The sequence below is a fragment of the Crinia signifera genome, chromosome 1 (genome assembly GCF_055691185.1).
Source record: "Crinia signifera chromosome 1, ASM5569118v1, whole genome shotgun sequence".
NCBI classification, from domain to species: Eukaryota; Metazoa; Chordata; class Amphibia; order Anura; family Myobatrachidae; genus Crinia; species Crinia signifera.
Genome location: NC_139217.1, coordinates 203,577,886 through 203,599,204, shown reverse-complemented (window position 1 = coordinate 203,599,204; position 21,319 = coordinate 203,577,886). Strand labels below are relative to the sequence as shown.

Genomic DNA, 21,319 nt, shown 5'->3' with positions numbered 1-21,319 from the left:
CATGTTTTAGAAATACAGGGATCTCCTACACATTTTGTCCCCTATATTTATGAAACCAGGACCAATTCATTGAGCCTGGAGATGGTTGTGTTCAGGAGGGGGGCCTCCTGAACACAACCATCCCCAGGCTCATTGAATCGGTCCTGGTTTCATAAATATAAGGGACAAAATGTGTAGGAGATCCCTGTATTTCTAAAACAAGTACCAGGCACTTGGACTGGTCCTGGTTCCTAAAAATACAGGGAACAAAAAAACTGTTGGTCCCCCATATTTTGGAACCAGCACCGGACTCCAACAGCCAGCAGTGTCATGCCACAGTCGGGGGACACTTTTTATACAAGGTCCCCCAGCCATATCATGAACAACGTGACTGGTCAGTCCTGAAATGGGTCCATGGGGGAGCCAGAACCCCAACACCACCACCATCCACCATGAAGATGGGGTTGTCCCTTGCGTCCCGGGGTGGTGGACGCCGGGCTGATAATTGTAAAATATATAATAAAAATATTGCATTTTACAGTACAGCTACAAGTTACAGAAGGCCTCCCCTGCATGCTGGGACTTGGCAGACCACAAGTCCCAGCATGCAGGGCATTAATGGGACTTGTAGTTCATGTGTAAAAAGAATCTTAAAATAAAGACATACACACCAAGAAAATATAACTTTATTACATTCCTTTTATACCAATATACATTACCCTTTCCTGCTCCCACGCGGAGAATCTCGCTGTCCTAAGCGCTTGGGAAGCCTCTTAGCCCTGATTGGCTGTAGGCATCTCCATGGAGACGGTTTCAGCCAGTCAGGGCTGAGCTGCTTCCCTTGTGAGAAATCTACAGCCAATCAGGGCTAAGAGGCTTCCCAAGTGGGAACCCAGCTTACCTCACTGTCAATACGTGGTAAGCTGTGGTGGACCTGCATGGGAGTGAGGAAGAATAATGTATATTGGTGTAAAAGGAATGTAATAAAGTTCTACATTTCTTGGTGTGTGTGTGTCTTTATTTTAAAAAAAAATTATTTACAGGTGAACTATAAATCTAAGTGGATCCATTAATTTTTATGGCACACAGGACAGCACACCTGTACAGCACCCCTATCCCACAGTACCCAGATCATACATCATTCAGTGTTTCTTAAATACAACCTAATTTTTGGTTTATCACCTGTGTGTCATCACTGGCCATATGAGCCGGTCTGGCCAATGCCGCCAAGGGAAGTCCGGGTGGCAGCATTGTGCATTTGGTTCGACCACAACATCCGCTCGTCATTGACTGCAAGTCAGGTGCTGCCACCCAGGCCCCCTCAGTGGCTCTGGTGAGAGCAGCCCATATGGCAACTGACCCTCTGGTATTTGTGAAACTGGCAGAAGGCCAGTCTGGCTCTGGTACCACCTTATCTCTTTGTTCAGAATTTAAAGTTTTGTATTAAGCAAACCACGGGAAGCTCTGCTTCATACACTCTGCTGTGCATGTAAAACTCATTATTTCATTTATAGCTGGCATTTTGGATAAAGCTCTCTTTGCAGGCAATAGAGACTTTCTGGCTTCAACAAAATTTTCCTAGATGAATGTCTACAGTACTTCTGTAGTAGATTGAGCACAGCTGTAGTGGATTGAGGTACCTGGTCCAATGCATGGTGAAGTGAGCCATGCAAGGGTACACGGTACACTAATTCGTGCTTCTTGTGCTTATATCTACAAGTTGACATAAAAACAACTCGTGTCAACTTTTTTCTTGTGGGGACCCTTTGCTTGTGTGGACACTTTTCTTTTTCGAACCTTGTGCCAACCCTTTTCCATTGTCAACATTGTGCCTGTCACCCTTTTGAGGTCTAAATTGACCTAATTACAGTTGACTTTATAATCCATGTACCTAGTAGTAGGGCAATAATTACACAGTACAATCTGCAATTTCAGTATCAATGAAGCTGCCTGAACAGAGGTGAGGGGGCCGGATCGGCAAGGTTCGCACCATTGACATCTAGGAAGATTTTGTTGAAGCCAGAAAGATTTTAACAAGTCTCTATTGCCTTTGGCAAGCAACAATTTTCAGGCCCCTGCAAGCATATCCTGCAGGCCCCTTTCCCTTTTAAGAAAATGATGCACCACCAAATTTATTGTGTGGGCAAAACATGGCACATGTTGGAAATTGCCCATATGTAATGCCTGCACAATGGTACTGGCATTGTCCGATACCACAAATCCCCAGGAGAGTCTAAAGGTGCCCATACATTAGTAAGATTTATCTTCAGATCTGGCTGGTTGGAACATAAACATGGTTATGGATGAGTGACAGTTTGTCAGTTTTCCAGCATTTCCAAGCAAATGGTCAACTGTCATTTGCTCTCATCCATAACCATGTTTTTGTTCCAACCAGCTGAAGATAAATCTGCATGTGTATGGCCACCTTTAGTGTGCTAAGCCACTGTGCAATGATTTCCCTCAGTTTCTCTAAAGGCCCCCATACACTAGTAAGATTTATCTGACCTGTAAATTGCATCTGATTTCCCTTGAACTTCCCTGGCAGCTTCGCAGGAGGCCGACATACAATTTGACACTTGATGTGCCATTTTTTACATCCAATTTGCGTCAGATAAATCACATGTGATTTATCCTATAGACTGTAAGCTTGCAGCAGGGCCCTCTAACCCCCAAGTCTGTCTGTTGTTACCCAGTTTGTTTGATCACTGTCTACTTTTGTAAAGCGCAACGGAATCTGCTGCGCTGTATAAGACGCTGTAACGGAATCTGCTGCGCTATATAAGACACTGTAACGGAATCTGCTGTGCTATATAAGACACTGTAACGGAATCTGCTGCGCTATATAAGATGCTGTAATGGAATCCGCTGTGCTATATAAGACGCTGTAACGGAATCTGCTGCACTATATAAGACACTGTAACGGAATCTGCTGCACTATATAAGACACTGTAACGGAATCTGCTGCGCTATATAAGACACTGTAACATAATCTGCTGCGCATTATAAGATACTGTAACGGAATCTGCTGCGCTATATGACACTGTAACATAATCTGCTGCGCTATATAAGACACTGTAAATAAATAAATTAAATAAATAAATCTGACGCACAGTGTCATGTGATTTACAAAGCCACACGGCCTAGCTGCCCTGAGCCATCAGCGAGAGTTCCTGATCCTAAGCTGTCCCTGCAAGTCCACGTCCCCTGTGCCAGGAGACCTGGAGCCGGTTTCTATTTTTTTATTTTATTTAATAATATTTTTTATATAATTATTTTTAGTTGTCCCTAAAAGGGCACAGGATATACAGAGATAGGTCAGCACATTTGTACTCACTGCCCCTGTGTCTGTTACTCGGATTCGGCATGAAAAGCTGGCGGTCAGGATCCCGGCGTTCAAAATTCCGACGCCGGAATCCTGAACGCCGAAATCCCGACAAGGGGGGGATGGGAACGCCCCCCCTTGCGGGCTTCGCTGCGCTCGCCACGCCCGGTGCCTCGCTACGCTTGGCACACTAATTTATTCTCCCTCCGAGGGTGTCGTAGACACCCACGGGGGGGGAGAAAGTGTCGGGATTTCGGCGTTCGGGATTTTGAACGCCGGGATCCCGACCGCCTGGATTTAAACTGCATCCCTGTTACTCACCTGTCCTAGTGATAGGGCTCATTAATTATTCCTTATGCCCAATGCAAAATCTCACAAGGACCATGCACATGGTTACTGTAGTCTATGCTAGTCTATCATCTCTATAAATATATATTTATTCCAAATAATATTAGGAATAGCATAATATAGAGGCTCAAATCCCCTTGAATATATGTGTATATAAACAGTGTAAGGCAGGCATTGGGCACTTCATGGCCATCAGCTCTCAGAGTGTGTGTGTGTCTCTCCCTCCCTCTCAACAATATAATCCAGAATTCACTAAGGTAGAGGCAGTCTGTGCACTAAATGGGTCCTCTGTGGATCTAGGGGTCTGTCTGTAGCGATCTGAGGAGCTGAGTGGGTGACCCAGGGAGGCGGCAGCAGTGGCATTGTATACAGCCGCTGTCAGTGCGTGCGGGAGCGGCTGGAGCGGAGGGCGCGGCAGCAGGGAGCAGCTGAGTGACAGGTGCACAGCGGAGGGAGCGGCGCCGGTAAGGCTGGGTGATCACAATTTCAGTGACAGCCTGACAGGCGGCTGCGGCGGCTTCCGGTGATGTATGCGTACTGCGGGGGGGTGGGACCAACACATAAAGATATATCGGATCTGATACATCATGGGTGCAAAAGCACCCACGATGTGCCCATGATGGGTCAGATGCTGATATATCTTATGTTCAGCAGGTCCGACCACCTGATCAGTTCCGATGCGCACGGGACCGCGCATCTGATCAGATCAGATGTCAAACACATGCGATTTTGGCCGATTTCACCTGATTTATCGGCCCAAAGTGCCGACATCGGGTGAAATCCGCCGAAAATCGCATAGTGTATGGGGGCCTTAAGAGGTTGTCTGCGTTATGAGTCTTACTGAAACACAACTTAGCCTGCCTTGGAAGGAGCTGACATTTCAGAGATGCTGCTGCTGTTACTGCAGAAGGTGATGCATTACCCAGGGGTGTGGTATAGGGTTCTGACAGTCGGGATCCCGACAGTCCTTATCCCGACATCGGGATCCAGACTGGCCGGACCCAGACAGCATGGTGAGCTCAACAAAGCCCCTTGCGGGCTCGCTGCGCTCGCCACGCTGCGCTCGCCACGCTGCAGGCACGGTGGCACGCTACACTCACCACCTATTCTAGTTTCCCTCAATTGGGGTCGTGGACGTGGCCATCGGGCCACCAACGTTGGGTAAATGACTGTTGGGATCCCGACTGTCTGGACCCCGTCCTGCACCCTCTACCCAGTGGGCTGTCACAGTCATACAGTCCTTAGTTTACCCTGTAGCACTTGTACATATGTCTGTAGTTAAGTGGATAGTGGGTACAAACACATTTTTCAGGGCAATGAGGACACTTTTTCAGACGTCTCTGTACATCCTGGGTATCGCCTACCTAGTGAAGTGGAATCTAGATGGGATTTGGTACCGGGGACACAATACCTCCATCAATCGTCTAAATCCCAATCTACTGATGGCGGATACCGAATGCATGTATAACACCAACATAGCTGTCATGGCCACAGTTATCTGCTTTGCCATAGGATGAATGTCATACTTTGTCATCATCACAAATGACTGTTGGACGTAAGTTGCTTAATGAAAGACGTAGTGGTGTTCCGACTCCTCCTCTGGGATGATGAATGACTCCCAGCAGCAACAGCAACAGTAGGTGTAGCGCTGCAGGATCCTCTGGAGAAATTCTGTATAGAAGAGGAGTTAGTAATGCCAGTGGCATGGCCTGCAGGATTACCTCCAAACTGGATCGAGGAGGAAATTGACGATGAGTGATTTGTTGGTGTGGTTTTCAGGTGCTTGGATAGAACAGGATGAAGGGATTTAGGTGTCCCTTGACTGCATACTGTCCTAGCCACAGTTTCTGAACTAAACACTGACTTATAAATGAACTTCAGGTGACACATAAGCTACATATGGCGAGACAATTGTTGTCCTGATCTGGATAAAAATAATTCCAGACCAAATAGGTGGATTTTTTGGTTTTCTGCCTAGGCATGGCGATGGCCTTTTGCATCCCATGGACAACAACTGTCTCGCCTGGTGCCTCATTTAAGCAAACCACATAACCATCAGCAGCATCCTCCTCGTCAACTTCCTCCTCAGCACCAGCTACATCAATATCCTCCTCTTGATGTACAACATTGACACCTTCAATCTCAAAATCAGGAACTGGACTGTGAGGGATCCTTCCAGCATATGCAGAGGGTGTGCAAATGGTGGAAGAAGCCACCTCTTCCCGTACAGTGATGGGAAGGTCAGGCATAGCAACCGCTAACACCCTTGAACTCTCCTTGGGGATTTGTGATACCATGTCTTTAGAAGGCACAGTTGTTTTCTGTGTTTTTGATGAGAGCTAAACTCTCTTAAATTTTCTAGAGGGGGAGGAGGAGGGCTTAGATCATTGTGTGAATATGAACCACTAGTCATGATTAACATAGGCCAGGGCATTAGCCATTCCTTGCCACTCTGTGTCGTAAATGTCATATTGGCAAACTTACATTTCTCATCAAATGATTTACATTTATTTTTTTCTTCAAGTTACTGAACTTTGCCATTTTGGATTTTACATGCCCTTTACGATGACATTGGGCATCGGCCTTGGCAGACGACAATGATGGCATTTCATGTTCTATGTTATCATGATGAGTGGCAGCAGCTTCAGCACTAGGAGGAAGTGGTTCTTGTTCTTTCACTAGTTTCTCCTCCAAATGTTGGTTCTCCATGATCTTTAAAGGCAGTATCACTGTACTGGACTTATGCAGCAATATCGCTGGCCTTTAACAACAGTATTACTGGACTTATGCAGCAGTACCAATTACTTTAATGCCTGTGCCACTGGACTGGAATTATGCAGCAATATCACTGGACTGGACTATACACACAGTATCACTGCACTGGACTATACAGCACTTTCACTGGACTGGACTATACAGCAGTATAACTTGCACTGGACTGGACTATACAGCACTTTCACTGGACTGATGTATACCGCAGACAGCACTATCACTGGACAAGACAGCACTATAAGTGGACTGGACCGCGGGACAGCAGGCGGGCAAGCAGGCAGGCTGCCAGGACGTGCTGCCTCTTCACTCTCCTAGACTGGAAAGAAGATGGCACCCGGCCCCCCGCCCCTTTAAAGGGTCTGGATCTTGCGAGGTCTGGAGACCCGCACTCTGAGTCGGGTGGGAATTCCAGAACAGGCTCAGAAAGCAATTTGGAAGGGCGGTGTCCTGATTCCTCCATTCCGAACTTGCACATCCCTACTCCTCAGTGGCAGGAGATGGGAGCAGTATTTGGCTCTTCTCAAAATCTTGGAGTTGGCACTGCAGACAGGCAGTCTGTGGGGGGCAGCCCCGTATCTCCAGGATCCCCAGAGTGATGAAAATGGCAAGGTTGTGCCCCTTTCTGCAAGGCAACACCCTTTCCCACAATGTCATGTCCCCTTTTTAGCGGTGCGTCAGGTATGCTACTCACACCTGGTGTCACCAAAGTTAGTGATGCATCTACAGTACATTACACTAATATTCCACATTAAACATACCGACACTTAATAGAATCTATACCCAGGGCCGGCGTCACCACTAGGCAAATCTAGGCATTTGCCTAGGGCGCCGGCCACTGGAGGGCGGCATTCCCCCCCCGTGCCGCGGGGGTACCTGTCCTGCGGCTGTGTATATAAAGCTTGCGGCGGCAGCGGGGGGGGGGGGGCCTGCAGTCAATAAGAAATAGAGCGCTATCCGCCTGGCTACGCGGAAGCGCTTCTGTTGTGGAAACACTGGGCCAGTGTTTTCACAACAGAAGCGCTTCTGCCTAGCCAGGCGGATAGTGCTCTATTTATTATTAATTGCAGGGACCCCCCCGCTGCCACCGCCGCAAGCTTTATATACACAGCCGCAGGACAGGTACACCCCCCCCCCCTCCCGGCAACGGGGCGCCCCCACCCCGACTCGCCTGGGGCGCTCCGGTGCCTTGCACCGGCCCTGTCTATACCTAGAAGACTTCAAGCTATATTTATGGCATGAGGTGGCCCATCAGAATTCAAAATAATATGCAAGATTTAATGCCGCCCGAGTTCAGCAGCAGTGCGGATCTATGTCGGCATTCTTCACCATGTCGATCTCCATGTCGGCGTCGGCGTCCGGTCCCGGGGTCCGAAGAAATCCATGGTGGACCTGTGGAAGGAAATCCTACTCACCCAGGTCCTCCATGGAAGTTCTTCAGTCTTGGTCCGCCGTGGTCCAGCTCTTCTTCCAGGTTCTTCCACAGGTCCACCATGGATTTCTTCGGACCCTGGACCGGACGACGCCGCCAACATGGAGATCGACATGGTGAAGAATGCCGGCATAGATCCGGACCGGGACAAGGCACCGGATCAAGACTCTGGGACTTACCTACGGGATCAAGATAGGTAAGTATCAGTATGTGTGTAATGTATGTATTAAAGTTTTATTTTTCTTATGTGTCAGTGTGTGTTTATTTTACTATTTTTTTAACTGTGGAACTACAAGACCCAGCGGCCCTTTAATGCCCCGCAGGCTGGGACTTGTGGTTCTCCAAGTCCCAGCTTGCAGGGTAGGCTTGCTGGGACTCATAGTTCCACAGTTAAAAACAATAGTTTATTCAATTTTTTTTACACACAATCAGCTCGATGCCCACCGCCCAGGGGCATCGAGGACAGCACCAGGCTTCAGCCTGGTCAGGTAAGTCCTGGAGGGGGGGGACCCCTTTATTGGGGGGGATCCCCACTCCCCCAGGGCCCCTGGCCAGGCTGACTGTTCAGAGGGTTAATGCTTTGGCCGGGGGGACTTGTATATCAATACGGCTGCTTAGTAAATCAGGAGTCACCATTCTTTTGAATGGTGATTGCTGTCATATTCTATCGATGGTGTAGACATTCGTATTTGTAAATACAAATACGAATGTCCCATCATTAAGAATATGAAAATACGTTTTTTTGGCATAGTAAATGCCAAAAATACGTATACACCAAAAAAAATTGCATTTTCGTATGAAAATACGATTTTTTTCCACAAATGTTTTTTAGTAAATTTCCCCCATAATGTCAAATCCAACAGTGACATTTCCAATGCCTTTTTATTATAATAATAAAAATAATAATAATAATAACTGTTTACATAATTAAAAACTACTGTGACTTAGTGAAAATTTAAATAATACAGTATCATAACTAAAGTACATGAACACTAATGAGTGTAATTTCCAGGCAGATACTGTAATTATACTTCAGATGTAGAGATTTTAAGCCTCCGTATCCTTAGTCAAGTACATAGTGCAGATTAAGTCATTGATTTACATGCCTATACCATAGACATAGTTCAACACAAAATCACAAGTAATCCCTCCTTAGGAGTAAGTCATAAACCAAACTGTGCTTTATGATTATAACATATGTAATACATTAAAACACACTGGCTAATGTTCCAATAAATCTATCTATTAATCATAAAGTAGTCATCTAGTAACAACATGCAATAAACATAACCTTCTAATATATACTGTCAGGGTGTAACAAGAACAGTGTGGGCCCCATAGCAAAATCTAGATAGGGCCACCTGCCCCCATGAAAAAATACATTGGCCCTAACATGAAAAAAAAAAAGCACTGCAGGCTCAACATCGCTATCGCGCAGACGCATGGCAGTAGGGAAGGGATAAATCAAACATACACTTTAAACAGAGGATCGTGCACGGTGGCCAGAATGTATTCCTCTGACTTTAACAGACTGACAACCCTCGCATCCTGGAAAAGTGTATGGAGGGTTTCATCCACAAGAGCAACATGCTTTGCGGAATCGCAACGCTTTAGCTCCTCCTTCAATTTCTCCAGCTGCTTCTGCAACACCCTGATCAGAAGAATGCCCTGACTCAAGCTGGCAGTGTCGGAACTGACTTTACTGGCTGGAGATCCTTGCACAACACGGAAATCATTCTCCACTGCGCTTGAGTCAGGTGCATCCCCACTCCTCTGCCTATGTCGTAGGTGGCTGTGTAGGCTTGAATGGCCTTTTGCTGCTCCTCCATCCTCTGCAGCATACAGAGGGTGGAGTTCCAGCGCATCACAACCTTTTGTTTAAGGTGATGGCAAGGCAGGTTGAGGAGTTTCTCTTGCCTCTCCAGGCTTCGGCAAGCAGTAACAGAATGCCGAAAGTGTCCGGAAATTTTGTGTGCCACCGCAAGTATCTCCTGCACACTCCTGTCACTTCTGATGAAATGCTGTACCATCAAATTTATAGTTTGGGCAAAACATGGCTTGTGATGGAAATTGCCCATGTGTATTGCCCGCACAATGTTTCTGGTATTGTCTGACACCACAAATCCCCAGGACAGTCTAAGCAGGGTAAGCCACTGCAAGATGATTTTTCATCTTTCTATAAGAGGTTGTCAGCGTTGTGCCTCTTACTGAAACCGGTGAAACACAGTGTAGCCTGCCTTGGAAGGAGCTGTTGTGATGGAGATGCTGCGGAATGTGATGCTTCTACCCAGTGGGCTGTCACAGTCATATAGTCCTTAGTTTGCCCTGAACCACTTTTTTTTAAATCATAATGACAACAGAAACTACCCAAATGACCCTGATCAAAAGTTTACATACCCTAGTTCTTAATACCATATGTTGTCCCCTTTGACATCAATGACAGCTTGAAGTCTTTTGTGGTAGCTGTGTATGAGGTTATTTTTTTTCTCAGATGCCCATTCTTCTTGCCAAAAAGCCTCCAGTTCCTGTAAATTCTTGGGCTGTCTTGCATGAACTGCACGTTTGGGATTTCTCCAGAGTGGCTCAATAATATTGAGGTTAGGAGACTGAGATGGCCACTCCAGAACCTTCACTTTATTCTGCTGTAGCCAATGACAGGTTGACTTGGCCCTGTGTTTTGGAACATTGTCATGTTGGAACATCCAAGCACATCCCATGCGCAGCTTCTGGACTGATGAGTGCAAATTTTCTTCCAGTATTTTCTAATAACATGCTGCATTCATCTTGCCATCAATTTTGACCAAGTTTCCAGTGCCTTTGTAGCTCACACATCCCCAAAACAGCAGTGATCCACCTCTGTGTATTTAACAGTAGGAATGTAGTACCTTCATCATAGGCCTTGTTGACTCCTCTCCAAATGTAACATTTATGATTGTGGCCAAAACATTACATTTTGGTCTCTTCACTCCAAATTACTTTGTTTCAGAAGTTTTGAGTCTTGTCTCTGTGCTGTTTGGAATATTATAAGCTGGATGCTGTGTGGCATTTGCGTAGTAATGGTTTTCTTCTGGCGACCATGCATCCCATTTTTCTTCAAATGCCTCCTTAATTTTGCATCTTGAAACAACCACACCACTTTTTTTCAGAGAGTCCTGTATTTCAGCTGGAGTTATTTGTGGATATTTCTTTGCATCCCGAACAATTTTCCTGGCAGTTGTGGCTGAAATTTTTGTTGGTCTACCTGATCATGATTTGGTTTCCACAGAATCCCTCATTTTCCACTTCTTAATTAGAGTCTGAACACTGCTGATTGGCATTCTCAATTGCTTGGATATCTTTTTAAATTCCTTCCCTGTTTTATACAGTTCAATTACCCTTTCCCGCAGATCCTTTGACAATTCTTTTGCTTTCCCCATGACTCAGAATCCAGACACTTCAGTTCAGCACTGGATGAAAGATGCAAGGGTCTTTCAGGAGACCAGAAACTCACTGACCTTTTATACACACACACTGATTAAAAGCAAACAGATCACAGGTGAGGATGGTTACCTTTAGTAGCCATTCAAACCTGTTTGTGTCAACTTGTGTGCATGTTATCAGGCCAAAATCTCCAGGGTATGTAAACTTTTGATCAGGGTCATTTGGGTAGTTTCTGTTGTCATTATGATTTTAAAAGAGTAAACACAGTTGTTTGAAAATAATTTGGCTTCATCCAACCACTAACAATGACAAATGGCCAGAAAATAACAAATTCTGCTAGGGTATGTAAACTTATGAGCACAACTGTACGTCCGTAGATAGGCACCAGCAGACTGGAATTATACATCAGTAGGCTAGGTAGGCACCAGCAGACTGGAATTAAATATACTTCAGCAGGCTAGGTAGGGACTAGCGGTCTGGATTAAATATACGTCACTAGGCTAGGTAGGCACCAGCAGACTGGATTTAAATATACGTCGGTAGGCTAGGTAGGCACTAGTAGACTGGAATAATATATACATCAGTAGGCTAGGTAGGCACCAGCAGACTGGAATTATATATACGTCAGTAGTTATGCACCAGCAGACAGGTATTATATATATATATATATATATATATATATATATATATATATATAGGCACCAGCTGAATGGAATTATGCATCAGTAGGCTAGGTAGGCACCAGCGGACTGGAAATATGTATACGGCAGTAGTTAGGCACCAGTGTCTGGAATTATATTTACGACAGTAGGTAGGCACCAGCAGACAGGTTTTATATATACGGCAATAGGTATGCACCAGCAGACAGGTATTATATATATATATATATATATATATATATATACGTCAGTAGGTAGGCACCAGCAGACAGGTATTATATATGTCAGTAGGTAGGCACCAGCAGGCTGGAATTATATATATATATATATATATATATATATATATATATATATATATATATATATATATATATATATACTGTGGTAGGTATTGGTAGGTAGGGCACCAGTAGAATAATATAGTGTATGTACTATTATGTAGGCACCAGCGTACTGTATACTACGGCAGCACAGTAACAACAGTAGAAGGCACTGGGCAGGTACTGGCAGCCACTAGTAGAGTGGAATACGCAGTGTGGCACCAGTGGACTAAATAATTAGGCCCCAGCAGAGGAGGAGAGACAGTCACACAACCAACCTAACCAATCCCCCAAGACAGAGTGAAGATGGCGGCGCAGAGCTGGAATTTATGCGAGTCCGGATCTCGGTAGAATACAGCGCCGGACAATGACGTTTTGTCCGTGCGCCCGGATCCGAGTCAGACGGGAACATCCAAACGCCGCTCAGATCTGGGCTCGGATCGCTGACGTTCGGGCGGCCTTGGATCTGGGCAATCTGAGCCTGCACATCCCTATATCTGAGATCAAATTTAAAAGGAGTGAATGGTACATAATACTTCTATAATAAACTGGTCCTCGAAATCAACCACAGTTCATGTTTTCCAGAACACCTGTGGATCTGTAGAATGTGTTTGTTAGCAATGAATGCACCACATGTTTGAAAATGTTAGTAATGACCAGCTAGGTGGTCTAGAAGACGTATTCTGTTGTTAGATGTTGAGGAGCGGTTTGGCCACCCTGCCATGGATGATTGGCCCACAAATGAAGAAAGGCGCTGACTCATTTAGGAATAAAGTACAAAAAGTGGTCTATAAAAAAATAACAAAAATAACATAAGTTTTAAAATATACAATAAATACAGTATTAATAATTCAGTGTAGCTAATACAAACATCTAATAGGCTATAAATAAGAAAAAGACCCTATAACAAACACTTTGAAATAAAAATCATATATGATTATATAATAATGTTTAAACAATATTATAGAAGTTGAAGGTGGTATGGCGGTCCCTTAAACTATAAAGAAAGATGCATTTAATTAGTATGGGCTCTGGTGAGAGAATGTGCCCACTATGATAGTGGTGTAGATACTGGGCCTGATTCAGCCCTGATCGTAAGGCTGCATAATATGCATGATAGAATGTGCATTAGTGTGGCCCATATTACACATGTATAAGGCCACTATGCAATGAAAGCCTGCTACTTTTTTTAATCGCTGAACAGCATTTGGGGGTAGTATGTGGACATTTTCTGGGAGTGTTTGGGAAAACACAGGCGTGCCCAGGCATTTGGAGGTAGGATGTGTGATGTTAGCGCTGGCACCGATCAGCCTGATTCTATCGCAGCCACCGTGTAAGTCCAGGGGCGACGCATAGACTGCACACACTGAGAAAATCGTTAGATGGTGAGTGGTTTGAGAATGGATTTGCAGGGGAATCCTAGATCCAGAAACTCGTTACAAGCCGCGCTAAGCCATTCGCAAGCTTGCAAAGGGCAGGATTCCACTCTGGCTGGGTGGTGAAAATTAGTTTCCCAGCGATCATGTTTGAATCAGGACCACTGTCTTATTGCATGTCCCTGGAATTGTATCCAGGTTTGCATAAGTATAAACACAAGTGCCCATACTGCAGTTCCTTATTGCTTTAAGCACTTCAAATGATCTATATATGATCCTGAAACATTATACAGTATGTGCAGTTACAAAGTCTACCATGTTTAACACAATGCCATTGGTTCTACTATTGTAATTGCCTCAGTATTGAAGCTTTTACATCGCTTTTCAACTATGAATCCTACAGATATTTGAGTTCTGTTTGTTTGTTCCATAAACCCACACTTGAGTAAATATACCCCCCCCCCCCCCAAGCCTGTTTATAAAATCTGAGCTGAAAATGTTCTGTCCATAGGATGACCAGTCGATGGACCTTGAGAATTGCTGCAGTGATATGATGAGCAGCAGTGAAGACTTGCCCTCTCTTGACTCATCACTTCAAGGAACGGAATACTATAAGGATCTTGAACAGCTGGAAGATAAGATCCCTGACCAAGAAACCTCTAAACCTACAACTGCTGCTTTCTGTGTTGCCAGTGGACCCAATATTAGCTTTGATAATGGAGAAGTTGTAATTACATATTCCAAGCCTTTTCTATGCCCCTTGGTTTTTGAAGCTGGAATTAATTCAGAATCTGAAAGAGTAAAGAATAATTTAGAAGATTTGACAAGAGCCAAGGAAACCATTCCTATCTTGGTGAGGTCACTTTCAACTTCCAGGAGACACAGCTGGGATGATGCAGTCTTACCAACAGATACTGTACGAAGGTGAGGGAGCTTAAACTTTGATTGCAGAAAATAATGTTTAACATTGAATCTGTTGAATAATGCTCCTGAACAGCTAAGTATATGTATTAACTATGTAGCTTAGACTTGCTATGTAGCTGAGACTAGCAATGCACAGGTGTTTGCAAACAGAAAGTATCCCCAACTGAGTAATGGAATTGTAGGCTAAGTACCATACACATTACTGGATCCCCGCACCCATAACTGCCCACCTACTGGTACCACTCCCTACTTCCTGGAGCTGGTTGCCCTCTCCCATAGAGGGCAGCTTAAAAGTCGGCAAATCTGTGTTAAAATGTGTACCTGTAAAAAAAAAAGCACATTTTCAGTTAGACAATACCCATGGAAAATGATAGAGCTTGAAGTACAGTACTAGATGTTTCTCTCTTACTTTGATTAGGTGTCGCCAGGACCCCCGGTGGCCATTTCCTTGAAGTTAAGGTGCATACACACGGTGCAATTTGAGCTTTTGATTTTGACAATATAGTCAAAATTGGAAGAAGAGTTAGCACAAATAGCACAGTGGGCATTATTCTGGTCGATGCGTAACTTTCCGAATTCTTTCGGATGGCGGTTTTTAGCCGTCTGCGCATGCGTAGGCAACGCAATGCGCATGTGCCACGCACGGTCTCCGTACTCGTTCTCACTAATATCGTACAGAAATGTGCACCACATTCACTCGGGAAATATGGGCGTAATATGGGCGTCATTCGGAACTACACAAGGGCGTAGTTTCAAAGTGGGCTAAACTGGGCGTAAATATGGGCGTACACGAGGGAGTGCACAAACTCTGGTAGGCGTGCATTCGGACAGAACACCGACTGCAAACGAACCAACAGGCAGGAAATATGCGGTCTTCATAAGCAAGTATTACTTTGCGGACACCACTCGGTCATGCGCTAGGCATTCGGTTCGCCCATTTAGTACGCCCGCACCTGAACCACTCTCAGCTGAACACAATACAATCCACTCCTCTACTCATTAGTCATTAATTACAATCTTTTCATTGCTTCAATTGGAACCATTGCAGCCTAAAAGGACCATTACTAAACACACGAATATATGCTGAAAGCACGGCTGCATTTTTACACACATTTAAACTGCAAGCAATGGCCAGAAATTGGTATCACTAATATAAATATACATGTCACTTTTACGGAAATACACCGTATCGGTGCGTACGGCCAGCTTCCCGTCCGTTCTGACGCTGTAAGACCGTGCAGAATCTTTGTGTGGCCACTGCACACATACGGTTTGGATGTTGTCCGAAAACACACCCTATTCTTAGAGAGCGAGTCCGTCTGAATGCGGAGGACCTGTGGGCGTTTGTTCTTACAATGTCCGCACAGCGTGGCGTGCGGTCGGCTCCGAAAGAATTCGGAAAGTTTCGCACCAACCAGAATAACCTCCAGTGTGTATACAGCTTGAATAAAACAAATGATCAGACGCAAATATGAATATCAGCGTTATATTTTGACTATATTGTATAAAGTTTAGTGTTCTAGGGCAGTGGTTCCCAACCCTGGTCCTCAAGTACCCCCAACAGTGCATGTTTTGCAGGTCTCCACACAGAATCAGTGAAATAATTAGCTCCACCTGTGGATCTTTTAATATGTGCCTGAATAATCTGTGCACCTGCTGGGTGACCTGGAAAACGTGTACTTTTGGGGGTACTTGAGGACCAGGGTTGGGAACCACTGTTCTAGGGGATTCAGTTACTAGATCTACAAGCATTAGGTCAACAGTCATTAAGTCGACATCTATAGGCCATCAGTCACTAGGTCGACACATGAAATATGTTGACATGCATTAGGTAGACATGGTCATGAGGTTGACACAAGCATTATATCAACATGGAAAAGGTTGACATGAAAAAGGTCGACACGTTTTTCCAGTTGTTTTTTTTTTTTTTTTAAAGGTGTTTTTCCATACTTTACTATTCAAGTGGGCAAAGAGTGAGAATATAATAGTGTGACGAGTGTAGCGAGTGTAGTGGGTGAAGTCGACATAGACACCAAAAAAAAAAACCATGAAAACTCATGTAGTCCTTTTCAGGTCAAACTTTTCCATGTTGAAGCAATGCTTGTGTCGACCTAATGACAATATCGACCTGTTTCATATGTTGACCTATTGACTGTGGACTTACAGTGTTCGCCCTAGTGACTGTCGACCTATAGTGGTTGATCTAATGACTGTCGACCTAAGTTCTGTCGACCCTATGACCCAAACCCTGTTCTAGTATAGTAAAAATTGGCCACATTCAGAATCTCAAGTAAATATACAGTAGTCAAGATTGTATGGTTCTGGGCTCCATGAAGTTCACAGAAATCGCATAGAGAAAATCTTTAATGTCTATGCACCTAAGGTATAATTGTCAGGGCCGGTGCAAGCCCCCCGCCCGCCCCAGGCAAAGCCCCCCGTGCCGCCCGGCGGACGATACTGCGGGGCGGGGGTTCGGCGGGTGCGTTACGGCACGGAGGCGGGAGTGTGTGTGGGCGATAGTGGGGGGGGTGTTGGTTCGGCGGGTGCATTACGGCACAGGGGGGAAAGTGTGTGCGGGCGATACTGCCGCACTGAAATTCCCCCAGCGGGGAGCAGGAAGCGGGCGGCGCGGAGGGGGCAGCGTTAATTAACGGGTGGGATGGGGGTCGGGAAGGGGAGAGGGAGGAGGATGACATACTCACCTGCTCCCTCTCTATGGTACCTCGCCGGTTCAGTACCGCCCTCCAGTGGCCGGCGCCCTAGGCAAATGCCTAGACCTGCCTAGTGGTGGCGCCGGCCCTGATAATTGTCACTGATAATAATAGTGACTTAGAATCACACATACATATATACATTTATGGGGCGATTCAGCTTATTTGTGAATAGAGTGAATTCAGCCCCGTTCCGATGTTTTTGGGACTGCGCATGCACATGCGTGATTATGCGCATGTGCAGCCCCACTGTGCAAACGCCTTCACTTAAGGTGTTCGCACGGGTAGGGGAGGGAGGGGGTGTACAGGGGGTGGCATCAGGGGAATGCCCAGCAAAAATCCCCATTGAAAACTAGCGAACAACCGCTTCTTAGCGAGCACTACTGAATCAGGCCCTTAGTTTGCATGCATGCAACACAGAAGCAATTATGTACAACTTCCTTCAACTCAGTCCAAAATCTATAATATAAATGAGCAGGGTTCAAGCATGAGTTATGAGGCCAGATGCAGTAAGCTTCAAAAAGTGATAAAGCAGTGTTGCCTACCATCCTGGAATGGCCGGGAGGGTCCCGAAAATCGGGTCCCCCTCCCGGCCCCCCGGAAAGGTGCGAAATCCTCACGGAATCCTGGGCACCCCCGCTTAGTCCCCTGATTGCCGCTACCTCCATCCTGCCCTTAGCGTTAACATAACCCTATCTGCCGATCTCCGCTGAGGGGGTGGGGCTAATGCGTCACAAACGCCCCGCCCCCTTAACGAAGATAGACAAAACGGGTTATTTCCCATCCTGGGGGCAGGGCTTAATGATGTCACACTCAAGCCCCGCCCCCCGAAGTCATGCTGAAAGTCTCCTCTCCGGGCTTCTCCTAGAGAGGCGACTTCAAAAATCGGCAACCCTGTGATAAAGTGGAGAGTGATAAACAGCCAGCCAATCAGCTCCAAGTCCTAACTGCCATGTCACAGACTGGGTTTCAATGATGACAGGTAGGAGCTGATTGGCTGGTTGTTTATCACTCTCCACTTTATCACTTTATGAAGCTTAGTGCATCTGGCCCTCAGGCTTTTGTATTTATAGCAGCAATATGTTTTTACTGGAGGAATGGCGTCATGATGATTTCTTCTTAGTTTATATTTTCCAGTGTTTGTCCTTGTTGTTCCATAAACATATAATCATTCTACCAATGTTTCTAGAACTGAGAGCAACAATATACAATGGGATAGAATGAGTTAAAAAGCTTATGTTACTCGGTATAAGATGATTAGTCATTTGCATCATTAATGGAGTTAAATGTCTATTACATGGAGTTAATAAAATGCTATGTCTTACCAGGTTTTATTTTTTATAAAGAAGAAAGACAACAAAACAACGGAAATGATGAGTAATAGTTCAAGTACTGTACTGTACCTCTTGTTTGTTCTAGCCCTCTACAATCCAATGCATGTATAATGCAGTACATGTCTGTGCTGTTCTATAGTACAGTTTTCTGTCTGTGTGCGGATATGATCCAGACCTAGATGTACTTACGCCGGAATGAATCCCAGTGGCTAGATTTCTATCAGTGCGTAGTTTGATGCAACTCTATATCGATCTGGGCTATTTTTATCAATTCCCTCCTTTTAAGGTGTGCTCATGTTCTCTAGAGGCAGCCTTGTCATATACAGGCCCCTGATCTACCGTTTATTCTGAGTAACAAGGGCTTGAGGGAAAAAATGAGAGAAATAAGCCAGGCCACAAATAAGGGGGATGTTTGGGTGAAGGAAAGCAAGGCGAAATGAAATGTCTTAGGGAAATCCCTGGTAGACATTAGAATGATACACAGCATAGACCGGGTTGTAGTGTTAGTAGCTCAGGATGGAATGTGTTAATAAAAATGTTTATGAGAAGAGCGCCATAGACATATTAAACAGTAGAAGCGTGTGTTCGCTGAACAAACAACTACTTGTACAGAAACCTTGCTACATAGAAAATCTGTTGCGTTTCTAATATAGCTCTCCCTCTTACAGCAGGGAGTGTATAAAGCTTCCTGCCAGTGAGAGCCATTGTAGGGTTTGGGGAAGGTCTTCCTTCATATCATTCAGGGGCTGGCTGGTAAAATTTAGCCTGGGGGGCAATCCAGAGCACCGGCCCATAAGTAAAGGTGCGTACACATGGGGGCAATTATTGCAAATATCACTGGAAATATGGTTGCTGAGCGACCATATTGCCAGCGATGGGAGTGTGCACCGGCTATAAATCTTTGGGTGCGCACTCCCGTTTTCTGCCCGCTGCTGATTTCCACTGCTGGGCTCCCCCGGCAGTTTCTTTTTAATCTGCGACCATCTCTGGTCGCAAATGAAAACAGGACACTGAGCAATATGCTTGCTGAGCAATATATTGCTAGCAATATATTGCCAGCGATCATATTGCCCAGTGTGTACACACCTTAATAGTGCATCGTTAAATTGAGGTTTTTCATTTTAAAAATATTTATTAAGAAGAAAATCAATAATAGGACCCCACAAGCTGCTACCCCTGTATAATATCAGGACACCACAGGCTACTCCCCAGTCTTATAATTATAACAAGACCCCACAGGCTGCTCCCCTGTATAATAATAGGACCCCCACAGGCTGCTCCCCCTGTATAATATCAGGACACCACAGGCTACTGCCCCTGTTTTATAATAATAACAGGACACCACAGGCTGCTCCTCCCTCTGTATAATAATAACAGGACACCACAGGCTGCTCCCTTGTATAATAATAATAATAGGACCCGCACAGGCTGCTCCCCCTGTATAATATCAGGACACCCCAGTTTTATAATTATAACAAGACACCACAGGCTGCTCCCCTGTATAATAATAGGACCCCCACAGGCTGCTCCCCCCATATAATATCAGGACACCACAGGCTACTCCCCCTGTCTTATAATAATAACAGGACACCACAGGCTGCTCCTCTGTATAATAATAACAGGACACCACAGGCTGCTCCCTTGTATAATAATAGGACCCCCACAGGCTGCTCCCCCTGTATAATATCAGGACACCAGAGGCTACTCCCCCAGTCTTATAATAATAAAAGGAACCCACAGGCTGCTCCACCTGTATAATAATAACAGGACACAACAGGCTGCACCGCCTGTATAATAATTACCGGACCCCCACAGGTGGCACCCCTGTATAATAATAATGGGACCCCTACACGCTGCTCCCCCTGTAAAATAATTACCGGACACCCACAGGTTGCCCCCCCTGTATAATAATTAAGGGACCCCAAAGGCTGCTTCCCCTTATAATAATAACAGGACCCCCACAGGCTGCTCTCCCCTGTATAATAACTGGACCTAAGCGGGCTGCAGCATGGGGAAAGTAGATGTGGAACGCACAGGCCGGAAGTAAATTAGAACACTATGGGTGAGATTTAATAGGATGAGATATTCAGAAAGTGAGAGATTTGGTAAGAAATCTCCAGTTTTTTTAAAGCGGCAATCATTTACACTGCAAAATCAAACTGGCTTTGCAGTGTAAACGATTGCCACTTTAAAAAAACTGGAGATTTCTTACCAAATCTCTCACTTTTTTGAATCTCTCATTCAATTAAATCTCACCCACGGAGTCTCTGTCTCCGACTCGTCTCCTGAAACATGGCCGCCGGCCTCCTGCACTAGACATGTCCTCAGTGCAGGAGGCCGGCGGCCATATTTCTGGAGACCAGTCGGAGACTGGTCAGCCACGTGGCTGCAGCAGCAGCCAAAGAAATAAGGCAGCCCGCACACAAATTGTTTGAGCGGCCCGGGGGGCACATGGCACCCTGCCCCCCCAGCCAAGCCCGCCCCTGATAGCATTGGCTTCACAAGGGGGCAGCCGGCCGCACCTGGGTGTCACTCACCGAAGAGTGACTCTAAAATGCCAGCTCTAGCTCAATTCTAAGTGCAGCACCCAGTTCCTGTCTCTGTGTAGGAGCGTGCACTGCAGCCAAAGCATCCCCCATGGGAAGAACCCACCTCATGGATCCCTGGAGTGACAAAAAAAATGAGTTTGGCCACAAAACCACACCCATCTGTGAGGTCACACCTA

At 45.5% G+C, this 21,319-nt stretch overlaps 1 protein-coding gene across 1 annotated transcript in view; it reads left to right on the top strand.

Annotated features, from left to right (window-relative positions):
- ARHGEF18 (Rho/Rac guanine nucleotide exchange factor 18) overlaps window positions 1-21,319 on the top strand; it is a 298,383-nt gene that overhangs the window by 54,577 nt on the left and 222,487 nt on the right. The window contains 1 exon segment of the mRNA XM_083179196.1: window positions 14,137-14,549. Coding sequence (XP_083035322.1) covers window positions 14,137-14,549 — 413 coding nt within the window.